Source organism: Bos grunniens, chromosome 19 (genome assembly GCF_055505025.1).
Source record: "Bos grunniens cultivar Pamir isolate PY7600 chromosome 19, Bosgru_T2T1.0, whole genome shotgun sequence".
Taxonomy (NCBI): Eukaryota; Metazoa; Chordata; class Mammalia; order Artiodactyla; family Bovidae; genus Bos; species Bos grunniens.
Window position 1 is genome coordinate 39,657,545 of NC_141183.1, and position 20,283 is coordinate 39,677,827.

The 20,283-nt window shown below is 45.2% G+C and overlaps 1 protein-coding gene across 12 annotated transcripts in view; it reads right to left on the minus strand.

Moving 5' to 3' along the window:
- Positions 1-20,283, minus strand: part of RAP1GAP2 (RAP1 GTPase activating protein 2) — a 216,526-nt gene that overhangs the window by 31,301 nt on the left and 164,942 nt on the right. For all 12 annotated transcript variants that reach the window (XR_015148073.1, XM_086359667.1, XM_086359665.1 and 9 more), the window contains 6 exons: positions 15,182-15,260; positions 14,354-14,407; positions 11,329-11,412; positions 6,389-6,489; positions 3,615-3,744; positions 278-433 (listed from right to left, as the gene is read on the minus strand). Coding sequence is in view for 11 of the 12 variants with exons in the window: in XM_086359667.1 (XP_086215793.1) it covers positions 278-433; positions 3,615-3,744; positions 6,389-6,489; positions 11,329-11,412; positions 14,354-14,407; positions 15,182-15,260 (604 nt within the window). In the remaining variant the exon portion in view is untranslated. The remainder of the gene's footprint in view (positions 1-277; positions 434-3,614; positions 3,745-6,388; positions 6,490-11,328; positions 11,413-14,353; positions 14,408-15,181; positions 15,261-20,283) is intronic.

Below are 20,283 nucleotides of genomic sequence, written 5' to 3' on the forward strand. Positions count from 1 at the left end.
TGTTCCCCGCTCTAGGAAACGGCACTACCAGATTCCAGGTAGGGACACAGGAGCTCTTCAACCCCTGAGTTAGAGGTTGGGAAGCCCAGGGGCAGCAAGATGGATGCGATGACTTCAGGAGGCGCTCTCCAAGAGTCTCACTCCCAAATCCCAGAAACCCGAGAATTTATGGGAAATCTATCACATTTTTGGAGAATGGTCTGAGGAGCCACGAAGCCCTGGTGTTCCTCGATATTACTGATTCTACGTCCTTCCTCCAACGGGACTTTCTCCTTACCTTGTAGGATGGGGGCTCTGTGCCCGGGTTCTCGGCCTGCACGACAATGTAGGCATGTAAGAAGTTGGAGGCAATCATGTCTGGGACAAACGGTGTGTTTTCTTCTTGGAAGATGATGGCCACAATGTCGTTCCCGATGTGTCTCTTTCTCTGGAGCTAAACAAAAAGGTTTCCATTATTCTAAGCCAGTAAGAACATCCTGAAAACAGAACTGGTCTATATAGGAAATTCCCCATTATTCTATCTTTATACATAAACCCTGGAACACGGAGACCTCTCTCTCCAGGGACCTTTTTCTTTCAATCTTTAGAAGCCACTAAAAAGGAAAAAAATGAGAAAAATGCCTAAGTTGTCAGGACCAAGCTCTACAGCATGTAGAGTTAGCCCTGACTCAGGACTCAGGGAAAATGGTTAAAAAGTGAGGCTGGGTTTTGCCCTCAGAGAGCTCACAATTGACCTGAGAGGAACACAGACACTGGTGGAGCTGCCTGAGAACACTAACAAAGGCACTAACAAAGCGATTTAGGGGCAGGAGGAGAAGGGGACGGCAGAGGATGAGATGGCTGGATGGCATCACCGACTCGATGGACATGTGTTTGAGTAAACTCCAGGAGTTGGCGATAGACAAGGGGGCCTGGCGTGCTGTGATTCGTGGGGTTGTAAAGAGTTGGACACGACTGAGCAACCGAACTGAACTGAACTGAAATCAGTCACCACCCACAAAGTGCCTGATACTATGGGGGCAGAGAAGGGGGCAAAGTCAGAGGCCTAATGGTAATCTGAGAAGACTTCCTGGAAGAGGAGATTGGGAGAGAAGGGAGCACTTGATGGAAATGTGGATGCACGGGAAGGAGGGGCCAGAGGGAGAAGAACCAGGCTTAGAGAAATATGGACAACCTGGCTTGATGGCAGTCATGGGGGAGAGAAAAATCTGACCCCGATTTAGGATCCCAGGTTCTGCCAGGTGCTGTCACAGGAGCTCTCAATCACCAAGCACCTACTGTGTGCCAGGAACCATGCTGGGCTGTTCACATGCATGATTTCAAATGTTGAGGCCCTCCTGTATACCAAATCCTGGCTCGATACTTATCTAGCTTTGTTCCTTTATTAAGCACCTCCTGCATGCAAACTATGTTTCCCATTGAGTTTCCCACTTACTAGCACCTGCTGTATACTGAGCCCCGCACGGGGCACTTTTACAAATCGTCTCACTTATTCCACACACAGCATCCTGTTTCTTCAGATGAAAAATTAATATCCATTCAGTCCTTGCTGAGAGTCAAGTTCTGTGCACGTCCCACTCAACGGAGGAGACACCAAGAGCAAGACAGGCAGAGAACAGCCCTCAGTCTTAGGCTGGGGCGAGGGGTGAGGGGGCCGTGATGGAACAGAGCTGAAGGTAAAACACAGCAAAAACCTAGCTTGGAATCAAAAGGAGTCCTACTCCTGTTTGCTTCTGGAACATTCAGTAGTTATTTTAGAGCCAAATCACAGTCTCCTTTGCCAATTTCCTTTTTTCCTAAGAAGCCAGGCACTTTGTTTATAATATCACATCTGTGCTCCCTCCTGGGTTCCCTGCTCAGAAACAACAGAGTCCGAAGCTGGTGAAAGGCCCAAGTTCCTTCCTTATCTGCCTAGAGACTAAAATGGTACAAAGGGTGGGACAGGGCAAACAGGGCCACCGCAGACACCAGCTACTGGTTTCAGGGCTCAGGGAGGAAGAAAGGTAGGTTGGACATTCCCTGGCGGTCCAGTGGTTAGGACTCTGGGCTCTCCCTGCCGAGGGCCCGGGTGCCATCCCTGGTCAGGGAACTAAGATCCTGCATGCCACAGAGCATGGCCAAAATAAGTAAATAAATAAACAAAATGACTATTTCTCTATTTTACCATCAAAACAACTCCTCTTAAAAAAATTAAAAAAAAACAAAACACGGTTTGCAGGGCAGGAATAGAGATGCAGGTGTAGAAAGTGGACTTGTGGACCGAGCATGGGAAGGAGAGGGTGGGCCAAATTGGGAGAGTAGCATTGACATACACATGCTACCTCACATATAAACTTGATAACTAGCAGGAAGCTTCTGTATAGCACAGGGAGCTCAGCTCGGTGCTCTGTGCTGACCTAGACGGGTGGCACGGAGAGGGGAAGGTGGGAGGGAGGCCCTGAGAGAGGGGTCACGTGTATACGTATGGCTGATTCATGTTGTTGTACAGCAGAAACTAACACAGCACTGTAAAGCAACTATCCTCCGATTAAAAATAACTTTTTTAAAAAACTGGGAGGATATCTTTATGACTTGAGAAAAGGCAAATATTTCTTAGCCAAGATACCAAAAATGCATTAAAATTTTAAAGCAGTAAATTCAAAGCTACACATCATTAAATTTTAAAATGTTGCTTCTCAAAGAACTTTAAAAAAAAAATCAATAAGTCACAACCTGGAAAAAAACATAATAAAAAATAAATAAAGTAACAAAACTAAAAAAAGGCCAGGTCCTCCCTGAGGACATGCAACTGTCTGTGCAGCAAACGAGAGGGGAAGAGGGGACACACGTGAAGCGCAGTCTCATCCAGGGGTTTCCAGTCAAGCCAAAGGCTGGATTCCTGTCCACGGCAGGTGCACTGAGAGGTGAGGCTGTGGGATTAGAAAAGCTGTAGTGGGGTGAGGGCGTGTCTCGTGCAGTAACCAGTGTTACATCTCTGAGCCAGAAGAGTGGGCAGTGAACAGCTGCGAGGTAGGAAGTCTGCCACAAGCCAGGCACTGTACTGAGCCCTACAATCGGAACCCTACGTGATCTCCACCACTACCTTCTGACATTCGTGGTATAACCCCCATCTTACAGATGAGATGAATGAGACCATGAGGTTACCAGCTTGCCCAGGTCACAAAGCCCTAAGGTGGCAGAGCTGGCTCCAAGCTGCCATGTGCAGACCCCATCATGTACTCTTTCATCACCACTCTCCACGATCAGGGCACCTGGGCTTTGCTCCCAACTCTGCCCCTATCACCTGGGAAATAGTCTTAACTGCTTCCCCATCAGTCACAGAGGGGTATCCAAGAACTCGGTCCCGCCTCCCACGCAGGCTGCTGACCTGCGGCCTCGCTGTGACCGAGGGGTATCCAAGAACTCGGTCCCACCTTCCACGCAGGCTGCTGACCTGCGGCCTTGGTGTGACCGTGCAGTAGGACAGGCTTTGATAAGAGAAACAAAGTTGAACAGACAGGCCTCTGGATTATGAAAATGGAGAGAGGGGCCTCGGGCCCTGGGGGACACCAGCCTGAATCCAGGTTTTCACCTCGCACGCCCCAGGCTCCCAAAGCCATTCTGAACACAGTTACCTGCTGGGTGTCTCCCTCGGTAAACGGCAGCTTTGTGGAGACATGGAACATGATCTCCCTGTCCCGGAATATTGTGTACACTGATTCCACACCCGTCTGTCCGTGGGTCACGTCCAGGCCTCCTCGGAAACTGTCAGGGAAACAGGCAGGTGGCGGCAGGGAGAGAGAGAGAAAAGGGAAGTGGGCGAGTTGGCACGACCTTCCCTAAGGACATAGGGGCAGGAGAATGAATGGGAAGATATGGAAGAGCTGAGGGCAGAGAGATTACCATGTGGGGAAAGCAGATAACCCTCATCTGAGCAGATGAGCCCTGGTGTTCCAACCATAAATGATTATTTAGAAGACAAAGGCAGACCCTCCATTCCTAGCTTCGGCTGTGTCCCTTCCACACCATGGGAAGATGGAGGTCCAGCCACAGTTTCAGACAAATGCTGTCCCAGCTGCTAGGGGCCCCCAAGCCTGGACATAAGCCCTTCTCTCTGCAAGCGCAGGTCCACAGCCCTGAGCAAGGGCAGTCAGCCGTCCTGATGGTGGTGAGCCCCGCCTAGAGTATCCAGAGTCAGCAAGAAGAGGGGACAGACACCTGACTTCTACCCAGTCAGTCCCAGAAGTGGAGGCCCCTCTCCCCCGCCATGGCAACACCCAGCTGGGAGATATCCAAGGGGCTTCCTTCTCTGGCTACCTCCTCACAGGCAGGAAAGAAAAGTACTAAGGAACTGGGTGGGCTTCTAGGAGTTGCACCTTCTTCCTTTATAGAAACATGGCTGCTGGTTGTGATCATATTCTTCAGCAAGGGGAGTGAGATACAGGTTCCTTTAAGAAAATGAAATAAAATAGACCCTGGACATTAAGTCCTCCCCAACCCCCATACGTTGCAATTCAAGCCAGAAATGTGCTCAGCCCCACATGGAGGAAAGCACAGGAGGCTGGGAGCTAGGAGCTCCACAGGTTCTAGACCAGCTTCTGCCACAAAGTCAGCACACACCCTTGGGCACATCACTTAATTTCTCCAGGCCTCAGAAAATAAAGGGATAGGGTTATATGATCGCCAGCGTCCTTTGTGATTTTAATATACTTTATCTCATCAACTGTAAGATGTTAATACTTTTTGACATTTTAACATCTCTGAAATCAAGATATATCTTATACTTTATTTTTGATGTTTTATTTATTCTGGGGGTCACTCTGTGCAGCCTCTGTGAAGCACAAGGGCTTCCCCTGTGCTTCAGCTGGTAAAGAATGCACCTGCAATGCGGGAGACCTGGATTCCATCTCCGGGTTGGGAAGATCCCCTGGAGAAAGGAAAGGCTACCCACTCCAGTATTCTGGCCTGGAGAATTCCATTGACTGTACAGTCCATGGGGTCGCAAAGAGTTGGACACGATTGAGTGACTTTCACTTTCCCTGAAGCATACAGGATGTTAGTTCCCCAACCCTTGCCCCCTGGAGTGAAAGCTCAGAATCTTAACCACTGGACCAGCAGGGTAGTCCCAGGATATATCTTATAAGGATGGCATCTTAGAGCCAATGGAAAGTGGTATAATAAGAACAGTAATAATGACATCCAGTGCTTACTCTGTGCATGAAACTGGCTTAAGTGCTTCCTGGGCATTATCTATGTTAATTCTTCAACAAGCCTGTAGGGTCAGTGCTATCTTTATCTCCCTTTTTATAGACAAGGAAACTGAGGTTTGCAGAGATTAAGTCCTCTTAACCTCTTGTTCAAAGTCACAGAGCTAATAAGTGGCAGAGATGAGATTTTGACCCATGTGTGACTGACTCTAGACAGCAGTGATGACCTTGAAGGGAGAGGAAGAGGGGAAAAGGGAAAAGGAGAAAGAAGAAGAGGAGAGAAGGGAGCAGAGGAAGGAAGTGATTACTGAACACCTATGCCATGCCAGGCACGGAGCTAGGTGCATTCACACGTTAGGAAATCCTGTTAAGGTGGCTGTTGAGGTGGAGAAATCTGAGGGTTTAGTCATGCTCCAGCCACAAAGCAAAGAATAGGTTGGCCAGGTCTGAAGGCCCTCCCCAAGTGTTGCCTTTGTCAAAGGAAATAAAGGGCTGAGCTTTCAAAGCAATCGCCCCAATATTCTCTCTGTCCACTTACAGAACCACAGGCTATTGCATAGATTCCTGCCAGAGGATTATGGTATTTGCACCAACTCTATTATCCAATTTTTTTGTGTTTTATCTAAAATGGTCACTTCCCACCCCCCACCCCCACCCCCATCCCCCCCCCCATAAACTACACAGGACTCTCTTTCCAGAATGCCTAGCAGGTGAATGACCTGCTCCTCTGGAATGGAAGGTGGATTCATTTAACTCTCAGTTTGAGCCAACTGTAATTAGGAAGGCAAGTCTCAAGTGGAATGATTTCATCATGCATCCCAAGGGCAAAAGTCAATGCCTTGATTCAGGTCATCTGCCGTTCGGGATTCTCCCCTGTACCACATGAAGAAGGAAATGGCAACCCACTCCAGTATTCTTGCTTGGAGAATCCCAAGGACAGAGGAGCCTGGTGCACTACAGTCCATGGGGTCGCAAGAGTTGGACATGACTTAGCAACTAAACCACCACCACCACCTGTCCCACAAATTCCTTAGAAATGCAATCAATGAATGTTGAGCACTTACTGAAAAGTAATCCCATGTTCCTTGTGTGTGTTGTTAACTCTCACATGCCCCCTCCCTGCTGAAACTCAGCTGTTAGCTCTCACCCCTCCTCTAGGGCTTCATCAATGTGGCCAGAACCATCACTTGGCTAAAACTCACCCTTTAAAGTCCTGCAGCGTGATTGTGTCCCCTAATAGTTCCAAGAACTCCTTGAAAGCTGGGCTCTCTTCATTGTTCCCAAACAGCTCCTCCTCCAGGGTCTGAAAGAGAAACAGGATCAGGGACAAGAGTTAAGGAAAAAAGAAAAAGGCTTACTGGTTCCACCAAGGGAGGGAATGTGGTTGTCCGGATACCTGGTCCCTTTCTCCCTTTCCCCATTCTGCACAGTCACACTCAGTGGCTCTGTCATCCTCAGGAGGAAGGACTAATGGGACTCACTCAGCAGAGCTGGATTTGGGGGGTGATTAAGGAAGATTTCTATTTGAACAAGAGCTACTGCTCACCGATCACTTTAAAAAGAAAAAGGCATGACCAGTATTCAGATACCTTGATTTTTTAAAAGCTTCCAAAGTTTAATGGATAATACATTTTCCCAAGCCTATGGATACATAACTTCCAATCTAGCTAGCCATAATTTCATTGCACACTATATGATAATATTAATACGTGACTTTTTAAAGTACTTGAGAGTTTCCAAAATAATTTCATCATTGTATCTTTACAACAACACTGTGTTGTAGGTACAGAAAATAAATTGAGTCTCAAAAGAAAAAATAAAAGGACAAAGCTGAAGGAAAGCGTTCTTAGACTTGATACCATAAACCAATCCAAAACTGAAAAATTCACAATAGGACTTCTGACAAAGGATTTGTATCGGAAATATACAAAGAACTCTCAAAACTCAATAGTAACCAAAACCACAGTGAGACAGCACTTCACACTATAATCAAAAAGAAAGACAACAAGAAGTGTTGGTGAGGATATGGAAAAATCAAAACCCTCATACATCGCTGGTGGGAATGTAAAATGTACCATTTCTTTGGAAAATAGTCTGGCAGTTACTTAAAAAGCTAAACATGGAGTTACCATATGACCAGAAATTCCACTCCTAAGAATACACCCAAGAGACACAAAAACAACAGTTCATACAAACAAAAAAACAACTTGTATACAAATGTTAATAATATTATTATTCATAATAGTCCCAGAGTGGAGACAACCCCAATGTCTGTCAACTGATAAACAGATAAACAAAATGTGGTGAAAGTGATAGTCACTCGGCTGTGTCTGATTCTTTTCGACCCCATGGACTGCGGCCTTCCAGGCTCCCCTGGCCATGGGATTCTTCAGGCAAGAAAACTGGAGTAGGTAGGCATTTCCTTCTCCAGGGGGATCTTCCCAACCCAGGGATCAAATCCGTGTCTCTCTGCATTGCAGAGTCTTAACCATCTGAGCCACCAGGGAAGCTAAAATGTGGTATATCCATACAATGGGATATAATTCAGCCATGAAAAAAGAATAAAGTACTGATTCATTGCACAACATGAATGAACCTTGAAAGCATTATGCTAAGTAAAAGAACTGACATCAAAAGCCACATATTATGATTCCATTTATGTGAAATATCCAGCAAATCCACAGAGATAGTAGAAATAGATACATGGCTGACAGGAGCTACAGAGAATGGGGATGATGGGAGTGACTATTAGGTATGGAGTTTCTTTTAGGCGTGATGAAACTTTTCTGTAGTTAGTGGTAATAACTGCACAATTCTGTGAATATACTACAAACCACTGAACTGTGCACTGTATTGAGATATAAGTCACATGCTGTTGTGAATTGCATGGTATGTCAGTTATACCTCAATAAAGCTGTTATTTAAAAATTTTAAACTCAACAGTAAAAAAAAAATCCAATTAGGAAATGGTCAAAGGACATGAACAGTCATTTCACTCAAGAGGATACACAGATGGCACATATGATGTTCAAATGAGAAAGGATGTTCACTGTTATTAGCCATTGCGCTTGTGAATGTGCTTAGTCGCTCAGTGTGTCCAGCGCTTTGTGACCCCACAGACTGTAGCTCACCAGGCTCCTCTGTCCACGGGACTTCCCAGGCAAGAATACTGGAGTCAGTCGCCATTTCCTCCTCCAGGGGATCTTCCCGACCCAGAGATCAAACCCGTGTCTCCAGCACTGCAGGAAGATTCCTTACCCACTAAGCCAACAGGGAAGCCCCATCATTAGCCATTAGAGAGGTGCCAATTAAAAGCATCATGAGATCTCACCACACATCTACTGGAATGGCTAAAACGCGAAATAGTAGCAGCACCAAATGCTGGCAAGGAGGTAGAGAAAATGGATCACTCACACATTGCTGGTAGGAATGTAAAACAGAACAACCATGCTAGAAAACAGCTTGGTAGTTTCTTATAAAACTAAACATATAATCACCACACACCCAGGCAATTGTCATCCTAAATATTTATCCCAGAGAAATGAAAACTTCTGCTCACATAAAAAACTGTATATAAATGTTCGCAGTGGCTTTATTCATAATAGCCCCAGACTGAAAACAGCCCAGGTGTCTGCCCCTCAGTGGGTGAATGGTTACACAGACTGTGGTTGTTGTTGAGTTGCTAAGTCATGTCCAGCTCTTTTGTGAACCCATGGACTATAGCCCGCCAGGCTCCTCTGTGCATGGGATTCCAAAGGCAAGAATATTGGAGTGGGTTGCCATTTCCTTCTCCAGGGGATCTTCCCGACCCAGGGATCGAACGCACGTCTCCTGCACTGGTAGGAGAATTCTTTACCACTGAGCCACCTGGGAAGTACGGTATAGGTGCAATTAAAAAAACAGAAGAGTAGACTGATGTGATCTTGGATATGCTTTGTAAATGTCTAAAGTTTGAGAAACAATGCTCTCTAGCAGGGGCCAGCAGACTATGTCCCGAGGTGCCAAGTCTGGCCTGCTGCCTGTTTTATAAATAAAGTTTTACTGGAACACGGCCAGGCCAATTAATTTAATATTGTCTGTGGCTCCTTCTGTACTACAGAGGTAGGGTTGAATAGTTGCAACACAAACAGTATCGCCCGAGAAGTCTAAAATATTTACTGTCTGGCCCTTTACAGAAAATGTTTCCCAATGCCTGATCTATCACAACTCGAGCCCAATATGCTGTCTGCCTCAGGTCAGGAAGCTAGGGTTCAGTAGAATAACCACTTCCAGGCAATGTACATCTTCTCCTGAAAAAAAACCAATCTAGCTTATGCTCTGGGGTGTGTACCTCTCTCCAGGATTCAACTCTGTCTGGGATTACTGTCTTTATTTTTGTATTGGCCTTGAGCTTGATCATGCACTCCAGGGAGAGGTTCCTAATCATTGCTGTATCCGCCACAGTGCTTAGCAAAGTGCCTGACAAACAGAGAGTCAGATGGGGCTTATTTATATCCTAGGGCCAGCATAGGGCTTTCACACAACAAATGTTCATATTAATCCCTCCTAATGTAAAAACAACAATCCCTGTTTTTTAAGAAGAGACTTTTATCTGCCCTTGCGCCCACTCCTTGCCTCAGTCGTCAGGTACACGAACAACATGCAGACTCCCTCAGATTCCTTCTCTGAGGTGGATGGTTAATGTTCAGTAATTATAATTCTGCTGGAACATTGGACTGTAATCACCTTATGAGATCTGCTTTGGTAAATTTCACAAGCAAAGAACTTTAATTAGTGGGACTGTATTATCAGAGCTGTACAAAATAAAAATGCAATATGTGAAAATAATTAGAGCAGCTACTTGAATAATTCCCTTACATTATAAGATTCATCTGTGTTGGTCTTTCAGCTCCTCAAGCCTTCATTAATTAGAGTGTTTTTAAGCAAACGCATGCCTCTTGTGGTCTAATATCTTCAGACAAGGAAGTCAGCTATCATCCAGCTGAGAAAGATGTTGTCATGCAAAAGAGATGACAGAGGTAATACTGAAAAATACTATTGACCTATCATAAGGAGGGCCAAACCTTTATTCATTCATTCATTCAGATAACAAAGAATTGAATGTATTTCTATAAAGTCACCGTGCTAGGCTTTTGGATGATACAAAGACGAAATGGATGTGGAACCTTCTCCCATCCAACACAGATGAGGAAATAGTGGTATTAACATCCTGACCACTTCTCAGCATGTTAATAAATGTTCATGGTAGTAAAGATGGGAAGTTTGTGGTCAAATGAGTATGGGAAATACTGAGTTCAACAAAGTTATAACTCTCGGAACCTTTAAAGTGTTCCCACACAACTGATCACTCCCCTTGGAACTCATTTGTTCATAGAGTACCTCACCAGACTAGTGTCTCACGGAACATACTTTGAGAAACACCATTCTGGTCAACTAAGGTCTAACGGATCACATTTTGAGAAATACCATTCTGCTCAACGAGGGTCCCATGGAACACACTTTGAGAAACACATTTCTGGTCAACTAACTCCAAAGCAGCACATGAAGCACCCCAAGAGACAGAGAAGGATGAGCAGTGTGTACTGGTAAAAATTTTTAACAACTTGCTCTCTAAAGAGAGAAAAAACAGAAGCTCTGGTGTTTGCCCATTTCCATGTTGTGAACACTTTCATCGTGGCTTATTGGAAGCCACCAACATGACACCAATAAACAAAGACCTGGGCAGAGAGCACACACTCACTGCCAGAACACTACTCACATCTGGGGAGCAAAAGCAAATTCCCAGCAGCGAGAGTGGTGGGCAGAAAGAAAGCAGCCTTCACTAATCCATTCCCCTCCACCCTGTCTGATTTTTCTTGTGACCAACAGCCCATTGTTAAACACAAGCAGAAGTAAGCCAGGAAAAACTAGAATTCATAAATGAAAAACTATATCGCTGTTTCAAGGATGCGCAAGCCTTTTTGAGAGCACCAGCCTACCTTGAAGACTCTGCCACCTCCAGTCTAATTCTTATGTGGATAGGATGGTTGTACTCACAATGTTTAAGAACATAATCCAGGAGCTCTTGTGTGTGGGGAATGGGAAAACAAGCATCCCCAGGGAGAAAACACAGGCTCGAGGGATATGGATTCATGATGCTTACCTGCCTGGCTTTCTGGTAAATGACCCCAAATTTGAATGTGTTGTTGACGTCATGCTCGTCGTAGGACACAATCATTTGGGAGGCCTGGAATACAAGGGAATAGAAGAAATCAGATTACCAACCTGGAGGCAGAGTGAGGAGTCAGGTGGAAGGGGAAGTACCCATTTCAGTGGAGGACGGGCCCCGGTTGATATGAGATGTTCACACGTGGAGGAAGAGAAGAGATGAAGTCAAGTACACAGTCAGGATACAGCTCCGAAGGTCTCAGCTAGCTTCCAGCCCCTGGGCTTCCCCCAGTGACGAAACCTCTGGGTCACCCATTCCATTTCCATCTAGATCTATCAGCCAATGCCTGTGCACAGAGAGAGTCCTGCAGAACACAGGGAACTGACTTGACCCCAGTGTTTTTATCTGGGGAGTAAAAGTGAAGCTGGAACCCCAAAACCATAGTCATCAAGGATGATGCTAGCTCTAATTTCACCTCTAATCAGCAAATTTTTTTTATTTGGCTGTGCTGGATCTTCACAGCTGTGCACGGGCATTCTCTAGTTGAGGCAAGCGGGGCTACTCTTAACTGCAGTGCATGGGCTTCTCATTGCAGCAGCTTCTCTTATTGCGGAGCATGGGCTCCAGAGCATACAGTCTTTAGTAGCTGTGGCACACAAGCTTAGCTGCTCTACAGCACATGGGATCTTCCTGCATCAGGGATCGAACCCATGTCTCCTGCACTGGCAGGCAGATTCTTCATCACTGGACCACCAGGGAAGTCCAGCAGAGAGATTTTCAGCAAGGCGCTGCTCCCGTCCAGACTTCAATCCCCCTTATCCATAAAATGAGAGATCTCTAAGGAGGAACATACCCTAATTCAATATGCAAAGAAAAAACAAACAAAAAACCCTGACCATTGGTTCCATCTAATTGTCTCTTGTGTTTCAAAGAGTCGGTCAGAAACACTAATCTCTAATTTTCAGGCCACTGCTTTACCTGTGCAGCTTTGATTAAACCACTTAACTTCCTTGGGCTTCAGTTTCCTCATCTGTTCAATGAAGACATGTGGCTGTGAAGATTCAGGGAAACGGGGCACACGAAGTGCAGAGCACTCAGCGGCTATTATCATCAACATCTAGGTAAACCCTCTAGAAAGATCAGAGCTGGACCAGATTGTTAGGAAAGAGAAGACTTAGTGGCTATTCTCTGCAATAAAAAGGAAGGATTCGACCACATGAGATGCTACGGGAAGAACAACTTGTTGGCCTGAGTACGTGACCCGTGTCAGCTGTCACACCTGACATCTCCCTCTGTGGCTCTCAGCTGCCTGATGAAATGGACACATCTCAGCTTCACCTGGAAGATCAGCACTGCCTGGCCCCAGACGGCGCCCCCCGACTCCCGCCTGGGATGAGTCAAAGGCTCGGAGCAGTTGCCCTGCCCGGGAAGAGGCACTGAGCCATGGATAGCCTCCAAGGAACATTCTAAACTCTGTGAACTGTAAAAACATGCACACATCTCGGCCAGATGAACATCCCAGCCGGACGAAGCAATCCCTCCAATCCAGAAAACGTGAAAATACAGCTGCTCTCCCGTTATTCCCAGAGCCGGAGGCTTTACAAGCTACAGAGAGGACACTACGAAAATGAGAGTCATCCGTGGCTATGATTTGACAACGAAAATTGCCAAATTTGTAGTTAAGTTAGGGTTTTATGGTGGCGTTTTGATGTTTGGTTAAACCTCAGTAATTCAGCTTTAATTACAAAAGGGAGGGCAGTCTGAGTGATAGAAAATGTTTGATGGAGCGCAGCATATTACTGGGAAGTGCCTTGGATGCTCGGATGGGGTGAAAGAGCTATCTTAGAGGAGAAGGACTCTGGCACATTCTCCACATGGGAGAAGATTCTGCCATTAACTCTGCCACCGCGTGGGGACAAATAGAGTGTCAAGCACAATCGTGAAAATCTGAGGTGTTGATTCTAGGGGTTTGGGGTGTCCCAGACAGGACAGGGTCCCTCTTCACACACACCCCCACCAGACGTTTCACCTCCTGGTTCCTGGTTGTCAAAACCGGGACTCAGGAAATGGACTGACCAGCCACAGCCAGCCTCAGCTGGCCCACAGTGGACGCTGAGGAGCACCAACCACTTTGCACGATCTCTGCCTACACCCTGCGGGCGCCCAAAGCAGTGGCCAATGCCCTGGGTCTCTTCCTATGGCCAACTATTTTTTCATTTAAAACAAAAATTGTATTTTTATTTTTTGGCAGCGCTGTGCGGCATGAGCGATCCTAGTTCCCTAACCACGGATCAAACCTATGCCCCCTGCATTGGGAACTTGAAGTCTTAACCACCGGACCACCAAGGAAACCCCTCAATGACCGATTTAAAGTGATTCACTGTCCATGCGTGATTTAGATCCTTTCACGCCGAGTTGTTCTTGAATGGGCTTATGAGTTCATTTTGTGAGTACTGTTTTTCTCCTCACCCACACCCCCACATCAGAACTGGGGTCAAGATCAGGCCAATCCTAAAGAAGCTGTTAACAGAGGACCAGCCGAGTCGATTAACTAGAGCCGGCGGAAGAGGCCTAGCTTGTGAGGCCTCAGAACTGCAGTAATGTCGGCAACGGGGAGCCGAGGTCTGGCCTTGTGTTTCTTAGTGGGGTTCTGCCTTCTGCTTGCTCCCCGACTCCATGCTCATGGCTGACCAGGTCTGCAGCAGCCCCCCACCTCAAGGCAGAATCACTCCCCAGCTCAGCACCAGCCTTGGGGAGGTTCAATCAGGGTGAGATGGAGAAACTGCTACCCGTCTGCTGTCCCCATTCATGGGGGCCAGAGACCCAGGCGTGAATGAGGATGGGTTTCCAGCAGATCAGTTTGTGAAGGGGTGGGCAGGGAGAGGGGAAGACATGGAGATTTGTCATGGAGACCCCACAAAAACCCCCAAGATGCATAGAACTTCTCACAGAGCCACAGGCATGCAAATCCAAGCCAAGCGGCAGCGGCCTGAGTCAGGGGGAAGGAAAAGGTCCTCACCTTGGGGTACAGGACAGGGTTGAATTTCAGCCCCACTGCGTCGTCACAGAAAGCCTGAGCGGGGAGAGAGAAACACACAGCTCAGGGGCCATGTCCACGGAGCACACCTGGGCTGCCCTGCCCACCAAGGGAAAGAGCATGAGGCCAAGATCTGCAGGGCCCAGGGGTCTGGGGTCAGATGCTGGGCACTGCTGGTCACTCGCATGTGGTCAGGAAAGTCAAGAGACCTTCCTGGTGTTTCCCACTGAAGTGAGGCCACCAAAGGTATCCAGCACAGCTCTGCCTGGCCTTCCCGCTCCCGGAGTGTGGGTCCAACCCAACGCAGCTGATCATCCTTCTTGCCCCACGTTTCTGACTCAGTTCCCAGCATCCCAGAGAAGGGACCCGGGCCCCTCCATCCGCTGATGGCTCCTTACCTGAAGGGCTTCTCCGTCTGGATCAACAGCCTGACCATCCCTCAACCCCAACCATCCTCTGCTGTAAGGCTCCCAGCTGCCCCCTCCCCTCCATCCTCCTCTGAAGCCCCACCATACTCTCCATATCCAGGCCTGTCTCTCCATTTCTCTGGTCTCCTGAACTAGCTGTGAACTTGGTGTAAGAACCTGGGATAAGAGCAGCCTGTTCCCTGAGCAGCCTCAGCAGCGAGAATGAGGTGGAGTAGGGATTTGGGGGTATCCACCAACAGCTTCCCCACCCCATGCATACAGTCAAGGCTCCAAGAGGACAGTGGCTCCTCCTTCCCAAGGGCAGAGCCTACCCAGGACAAGCCTGTACCCCCAAGACCCGGCCTAAAAGAGGAAGCCACCTCCTCTTGGTGCCAGCTTTTACCTTTGCGATCTGAGGGACACTGGGCAACTTGCTCAGTCCGGCCAAGGGAATCCGCTCGTGCACCGTCTTCACTTTGGACCTACACACGTTCAAAAGATGAGAAGAGGTGAAGATCACCTTTCACGACATGGATGAGGATGAGAAAGGGGAGTCCACAGAAATGGAGTCAATGAGGAAGGCGGCTGAGGTCAGAACAAGCCACAAAGCAGGTACCTGATTCATATCACCCCTGGGTCAGACCTGCCTCATGCCACCCGACCCAGGCATTGGGTGCCCCCGACTAAAATGGGAAAACAGAATCCTACTTAGGGACCCCACAGGAAATGGATACTCAAAGAACCTGCTGGGTACAGCTGACTGCAACTGAAACCCAGGAAATGCAAATAGTCACCTTCAAATTCAACATTATGTTTTTGCTTCTTGCTGGGTTTTTTGTGTTCTCCAGAAGAAGTGGGCAGAGCTTCTGGATATATTCGGGTCTGACATGCAATTAAACCTTAAGAAAAGAAAACCTAATATTTGAAAATCTGGACTTACTCAAAATATAAATGGGATGCGAGTTGCTTTATAAAGAGATTCACCATAAGATTCTAAATTTAGCCCATTCCCCTGATTCATTCAGCACATTATGAAAGTGTTGAATTCCACCGAATGCTTTTCTGCATCTGCTCAGATCATCATATGGTTTTTAATCTGTTAACCTGGTGGATTACATTTCTGTTGAGCTATCTTTTCATTTCCTGGGTAAAACTCCACTTGCTTATGCTGTATTATTTTTTTTCATATCCTCCTGAATTTAACTTGTTGATATTTCATTTAGAGTTTCATACCTATATTCAGTAGCAACACTGGCCTATTTTATTTTCTTTTGCTTCCCTTGTCAAGTTTTAATATCAAACCTCAAAAAATAGGAAGCATCTCATCCTTTGAAATAGTTTGTATACCATAGGAATTCTCTGTCCTGTAAAGATTTGCTAAAATCTGTCTGTGAAATCTCTGGGCCTGCTCTTTTTCATTTGGAGGATACTGTTGGCTACCAGTTAGGTTCTTTAACGGTGAATGTTAAGGTTGTCTACTCTTCACCGAGTCAATTTTGGTAATCTATGTTTTATTCTATAAAATTATCCATCAAATGCATTAATATAAAGTTGTTTTTGGTGTTCTCTTAAGACTTCATTTCTATTTGCAGTTGTATCCCTTCCTTCATTGCAGAAATAGTTTCTGCTGGTATCTTTTCTGTTTTCATTATCAGCCCTTGCTGGGGTTTAGTTTATTAATCTTTTCAAAGAGATAGCTTTTAATTTGTTTACTATCTCTATTCTTTTTTTTTTTTTTTTGCTTTCTACTTCACTAGCTTATGCTTGCCTTTTTTCTTTCCTTCTATTTTCTTTGGTTTCTGCTTTGCCTAAAGCTATGACAAACCTAGATAGTGTATTAAAAAGCAGAGACAACACTTTGCTGACAAAGGCCCGTAGAGTCAAAGCTATGGTGGTTTTTTCCAGTAGTCATGTATGGATGTGAGAGTTGGACCATAAAGAAGGCTGAGCACCAAATAACTGTTGCTTTCAAATTGTGGTGCTGGAGATGACTCTTGAGAGTTGCTTGGACTGCATGGAGATCAAACCAGTCAATCCTAAAGGAAGTCAACTCTGAATTTTCATTAGAGGGACTGATGCTGAAGCTAAGGCTCCAATATTTTGGGCACCTGATGCCAAGAGCTGACTCACTGGAAAAGACCCTGATGCTGGGAAAGATTGAAGGCAAAAGGAGAAAGGGGAGGCAGAGGATGAAATAGATAGCATTACCGACTCTATAGATAGCAGAGGATAGGGGAGCCTGGCATGCTGCAGTCGATGGGATCGCAAAGAGTGGGATACAACTTAGCAACTGAACAACAACATTCTTTTTCTAACATCCCAACCTGCATGCTTACACACTGAACCTTTCTTCTTTTTTACAAATGCATTTAAAACTATGCATCTCTCCCTAAGTACCACTTTAGCTGCATCCCACACATTGATAGGTGGTATTTTCACTGTCACTTAGTTCTAAATATTTTGTCAGTTCTTTTGTGATTTCCCCTTCAGCACATGAGTTATTTAAAAGGGTTTTCTTTGTTTTTTATTTTTTTTACCATTCCAAATGTACAAGTTTTATCTTTCAGTATTTTAATTGCTGACTTCTAATTTAATTTTTGTATATTCTGGGCATATAACCTATTACATTAATTAGAAAGTCACTCGGTTGTGTCCAACTCTTTGCAACCTCATGGTCTATACAGTCTATGGAATTCTCTAGGCCAGAGTGCTGGAGTGCGTAGCCATTCCCTTCTCTCTGGATTGGTGATATTCCCAATCCAGGGATCGAACCCACGTCTCCCGCATCACAAGCGGATTCTTTACCAGCTGAGCCACAAGAGAAGCCCCCAGATATGATATTTATTATTTGAAATTTGCTAACTTGATTCATGGACTGTTTTTTCATGTCCAAGTGAGCTTGAAAAGAATGTGTCTTTTTTTTTCTTTTGTTGAGTTCAAGAATGTATCAGGAATGTATGTTAGAAGATCAAATTTGTTAACTGTGTTGTTCAAATCTATATCCTCATAATTTTTGTGTCTGCTTGGTCCATTGATATCTAAGAGGTGTTCCTGAAATCTCCAACTGTAGCTGAGGATTTGTCTACCCACATTCCTATCATTTGCCTCTTTAAACTCAAGACTATGTTACTAAGTACAAGTTCATGACTGTTAGACTTTCCAGGTGGACTGTTCTTTTGATTATCATGTAGGCTGAGGCCTTTGAGGGGTCCAGTAAAGAGCATCTTTCCTGGCCCAAGTTATGAACAAAATCAGAAAAAAAAAAAAAAAAGAAATTAAAAGTAAGGCAGCTGGGGACTTTGCTGGTAGTTCAGTGGTTAAGACTCCACACTCCCGTTGCAAAGGGCTCAGGTTAGAGATCTAAGATCCCACACGCCACACAGCATAGCCAAAAAAAAAGCAAGGCAGTTGGAAATGAAAATGACTCCTTTGGTACTGATAAAGGTGAAGAGGAAGCACAGTAGCTTAGCGTGAAGCTGAAATGGATGTTTAAACTAAACCCCAGAGTTATCCACCAGTCACAGACAGTGCGGGGCAGGCATAAACCCCCTCTCCTGGGGTCTGCTCAGGTGGGGCTACAATACAGGGAGCAGAGGGATTGCCCCAAGGGCAGACAGCTTCAAGAGGAAAAGCGAAAAGGATACAGCTACCTACATCAAGTTCTTACTGCACATTTACCTACCAAGAGGGTGGAGAGAGCCAGGAGTGCTACCCAGACGTGTTCCCTTCACAAAGCAAGGAAATCAGGAGCAGGGAAGGATTCCCAAGTTACCAGAGTGCTCCTTTTATCTCTACTGATGCATTGTCCTTGAAATTCTATTTTTTCCGACAGTACTATTCCGACGCCAGATTTCTTAGCTAGTATTTTTCCAGAATATCTTTTTCTATTTCTTCATTTTAAATCTTCCCATGTCATTCTTCTTTAGACATGACTCTTACAAGTAGAATACAGCTGCATTTTAGTTCAATCCCACAGCCCGAGATTTTCATAGACTATTTGTACTTGTTCTTACTCATATACTTGGAATTGTTTTTATCACTTTGTGTTGTTAATAACCCTGTGTTTTTTCTTTTTTCTCCTTCCCTGCCTTCAGTTTGGTAAACTTTTTAAAATTCTTTTTATCCCTCTGCTAGTTTAAGAGCTATATATTGTATTTCTATAACTTCCAATACACCTATTTATATTTTTCCAACAAACTCTAAACTTACTTGCTATTTCTCTCCTGAGGAAGGAAGAAGACACAAAAGCTACTGAACTCTTTCCTTCCCACTGTCTTTTGTATAACTGTTTATAAATTTAATTCAAGAATTTTTTCTAGGAAAAAAAAAGAATTTTTTCTTTAAAAAAATTCTTTTTTCCAGTCGTAATTAAATTTATCAACATAGTATATCTATTTCTTCTTACTTTTTAGTTGCATCTTTTCTTTTGGTTTTTATTTTCTTCTAGCTGAAGTATATCCTTTAGTGATTCTTTCAGTTAGATTCTGTGAATAATGTACTCCCTTCATTTTTTTTAAATGTATGAACAGCTTTCTTCCACCATTTTAAAGCTACTGTCCCACTGTCCCATGGCTGATAAGAAACTTGCTCTCAGCCTGGTTGTCATTCATAGATAATCTATTTTTAGGTAGCTTTAAAAATTCCTATTTATCTTTGAAGTTCTAAATGAAATCTGTTCTTTACAAGTTTCAAATAACTACCTGCAAACCATCTAGATCTAGAAACTTCTGGAGAGAGAATTCTTTGAGAACTTTTCAATTTATTCCACTACTGTTATTGATCTGGTCAGGTTTTTCACCTCGTGTTAAATCTAGTCACGTATGCCCTCCTAGAAAAGCATCTGCTTCAAATGAAATTTCGGATATAATAGCATGGGTTGAACACAATGGGCTTCTCTGGTGGCTCAGTGGTTAAGAATCTGCCTGCCAATGCAAGAGATGCAAGAGATGTGGGTTCGATCCCCAGGTCTTAACCACTGGACTGCCAGGGATGTCCCTAACCTTTTGTTTTTAAAACAGTTTATTTTTTCTAGAGGTTTGCTAAAAATACAAAGTTAATGGATATCAGAATTTAACTTGGCTTGCTATAATAAATCCTTTCCAAAGCTTGGATATTTTCCTATCCTCTAAACACTGCTGCTGCTGCTGCTGCTGCTGCTGCTAAGTCGCTTCAGTCGTGTCCGACTCTGTGCGACCCCATAGATGGCAGCCCACTAGGCTCCTCTGTCCCTGGGATTCTCCAGGCAAGAATACCGGAGTGGGTCGCCATTTCCTTCTCCAATGCATGAAAGTGAAAAGGGAAAGTGAAGTCGCTCAGTCGTGTCTGACTCTTAGCGACCCCATGGACTGCAGCCTACCAGGCCCCTCCGTCCATGGGATTTTCCAGGCGAGAGTACTGGAGTGGGGTGCCATCGCCTTCTCCACTCTAAACGCTAAGTTATGCTTTTTTAGATGCAGGATCTTTTCTTTCACCAAACTATTAGGGTTTGGGTTTTTTTTTTTTCCC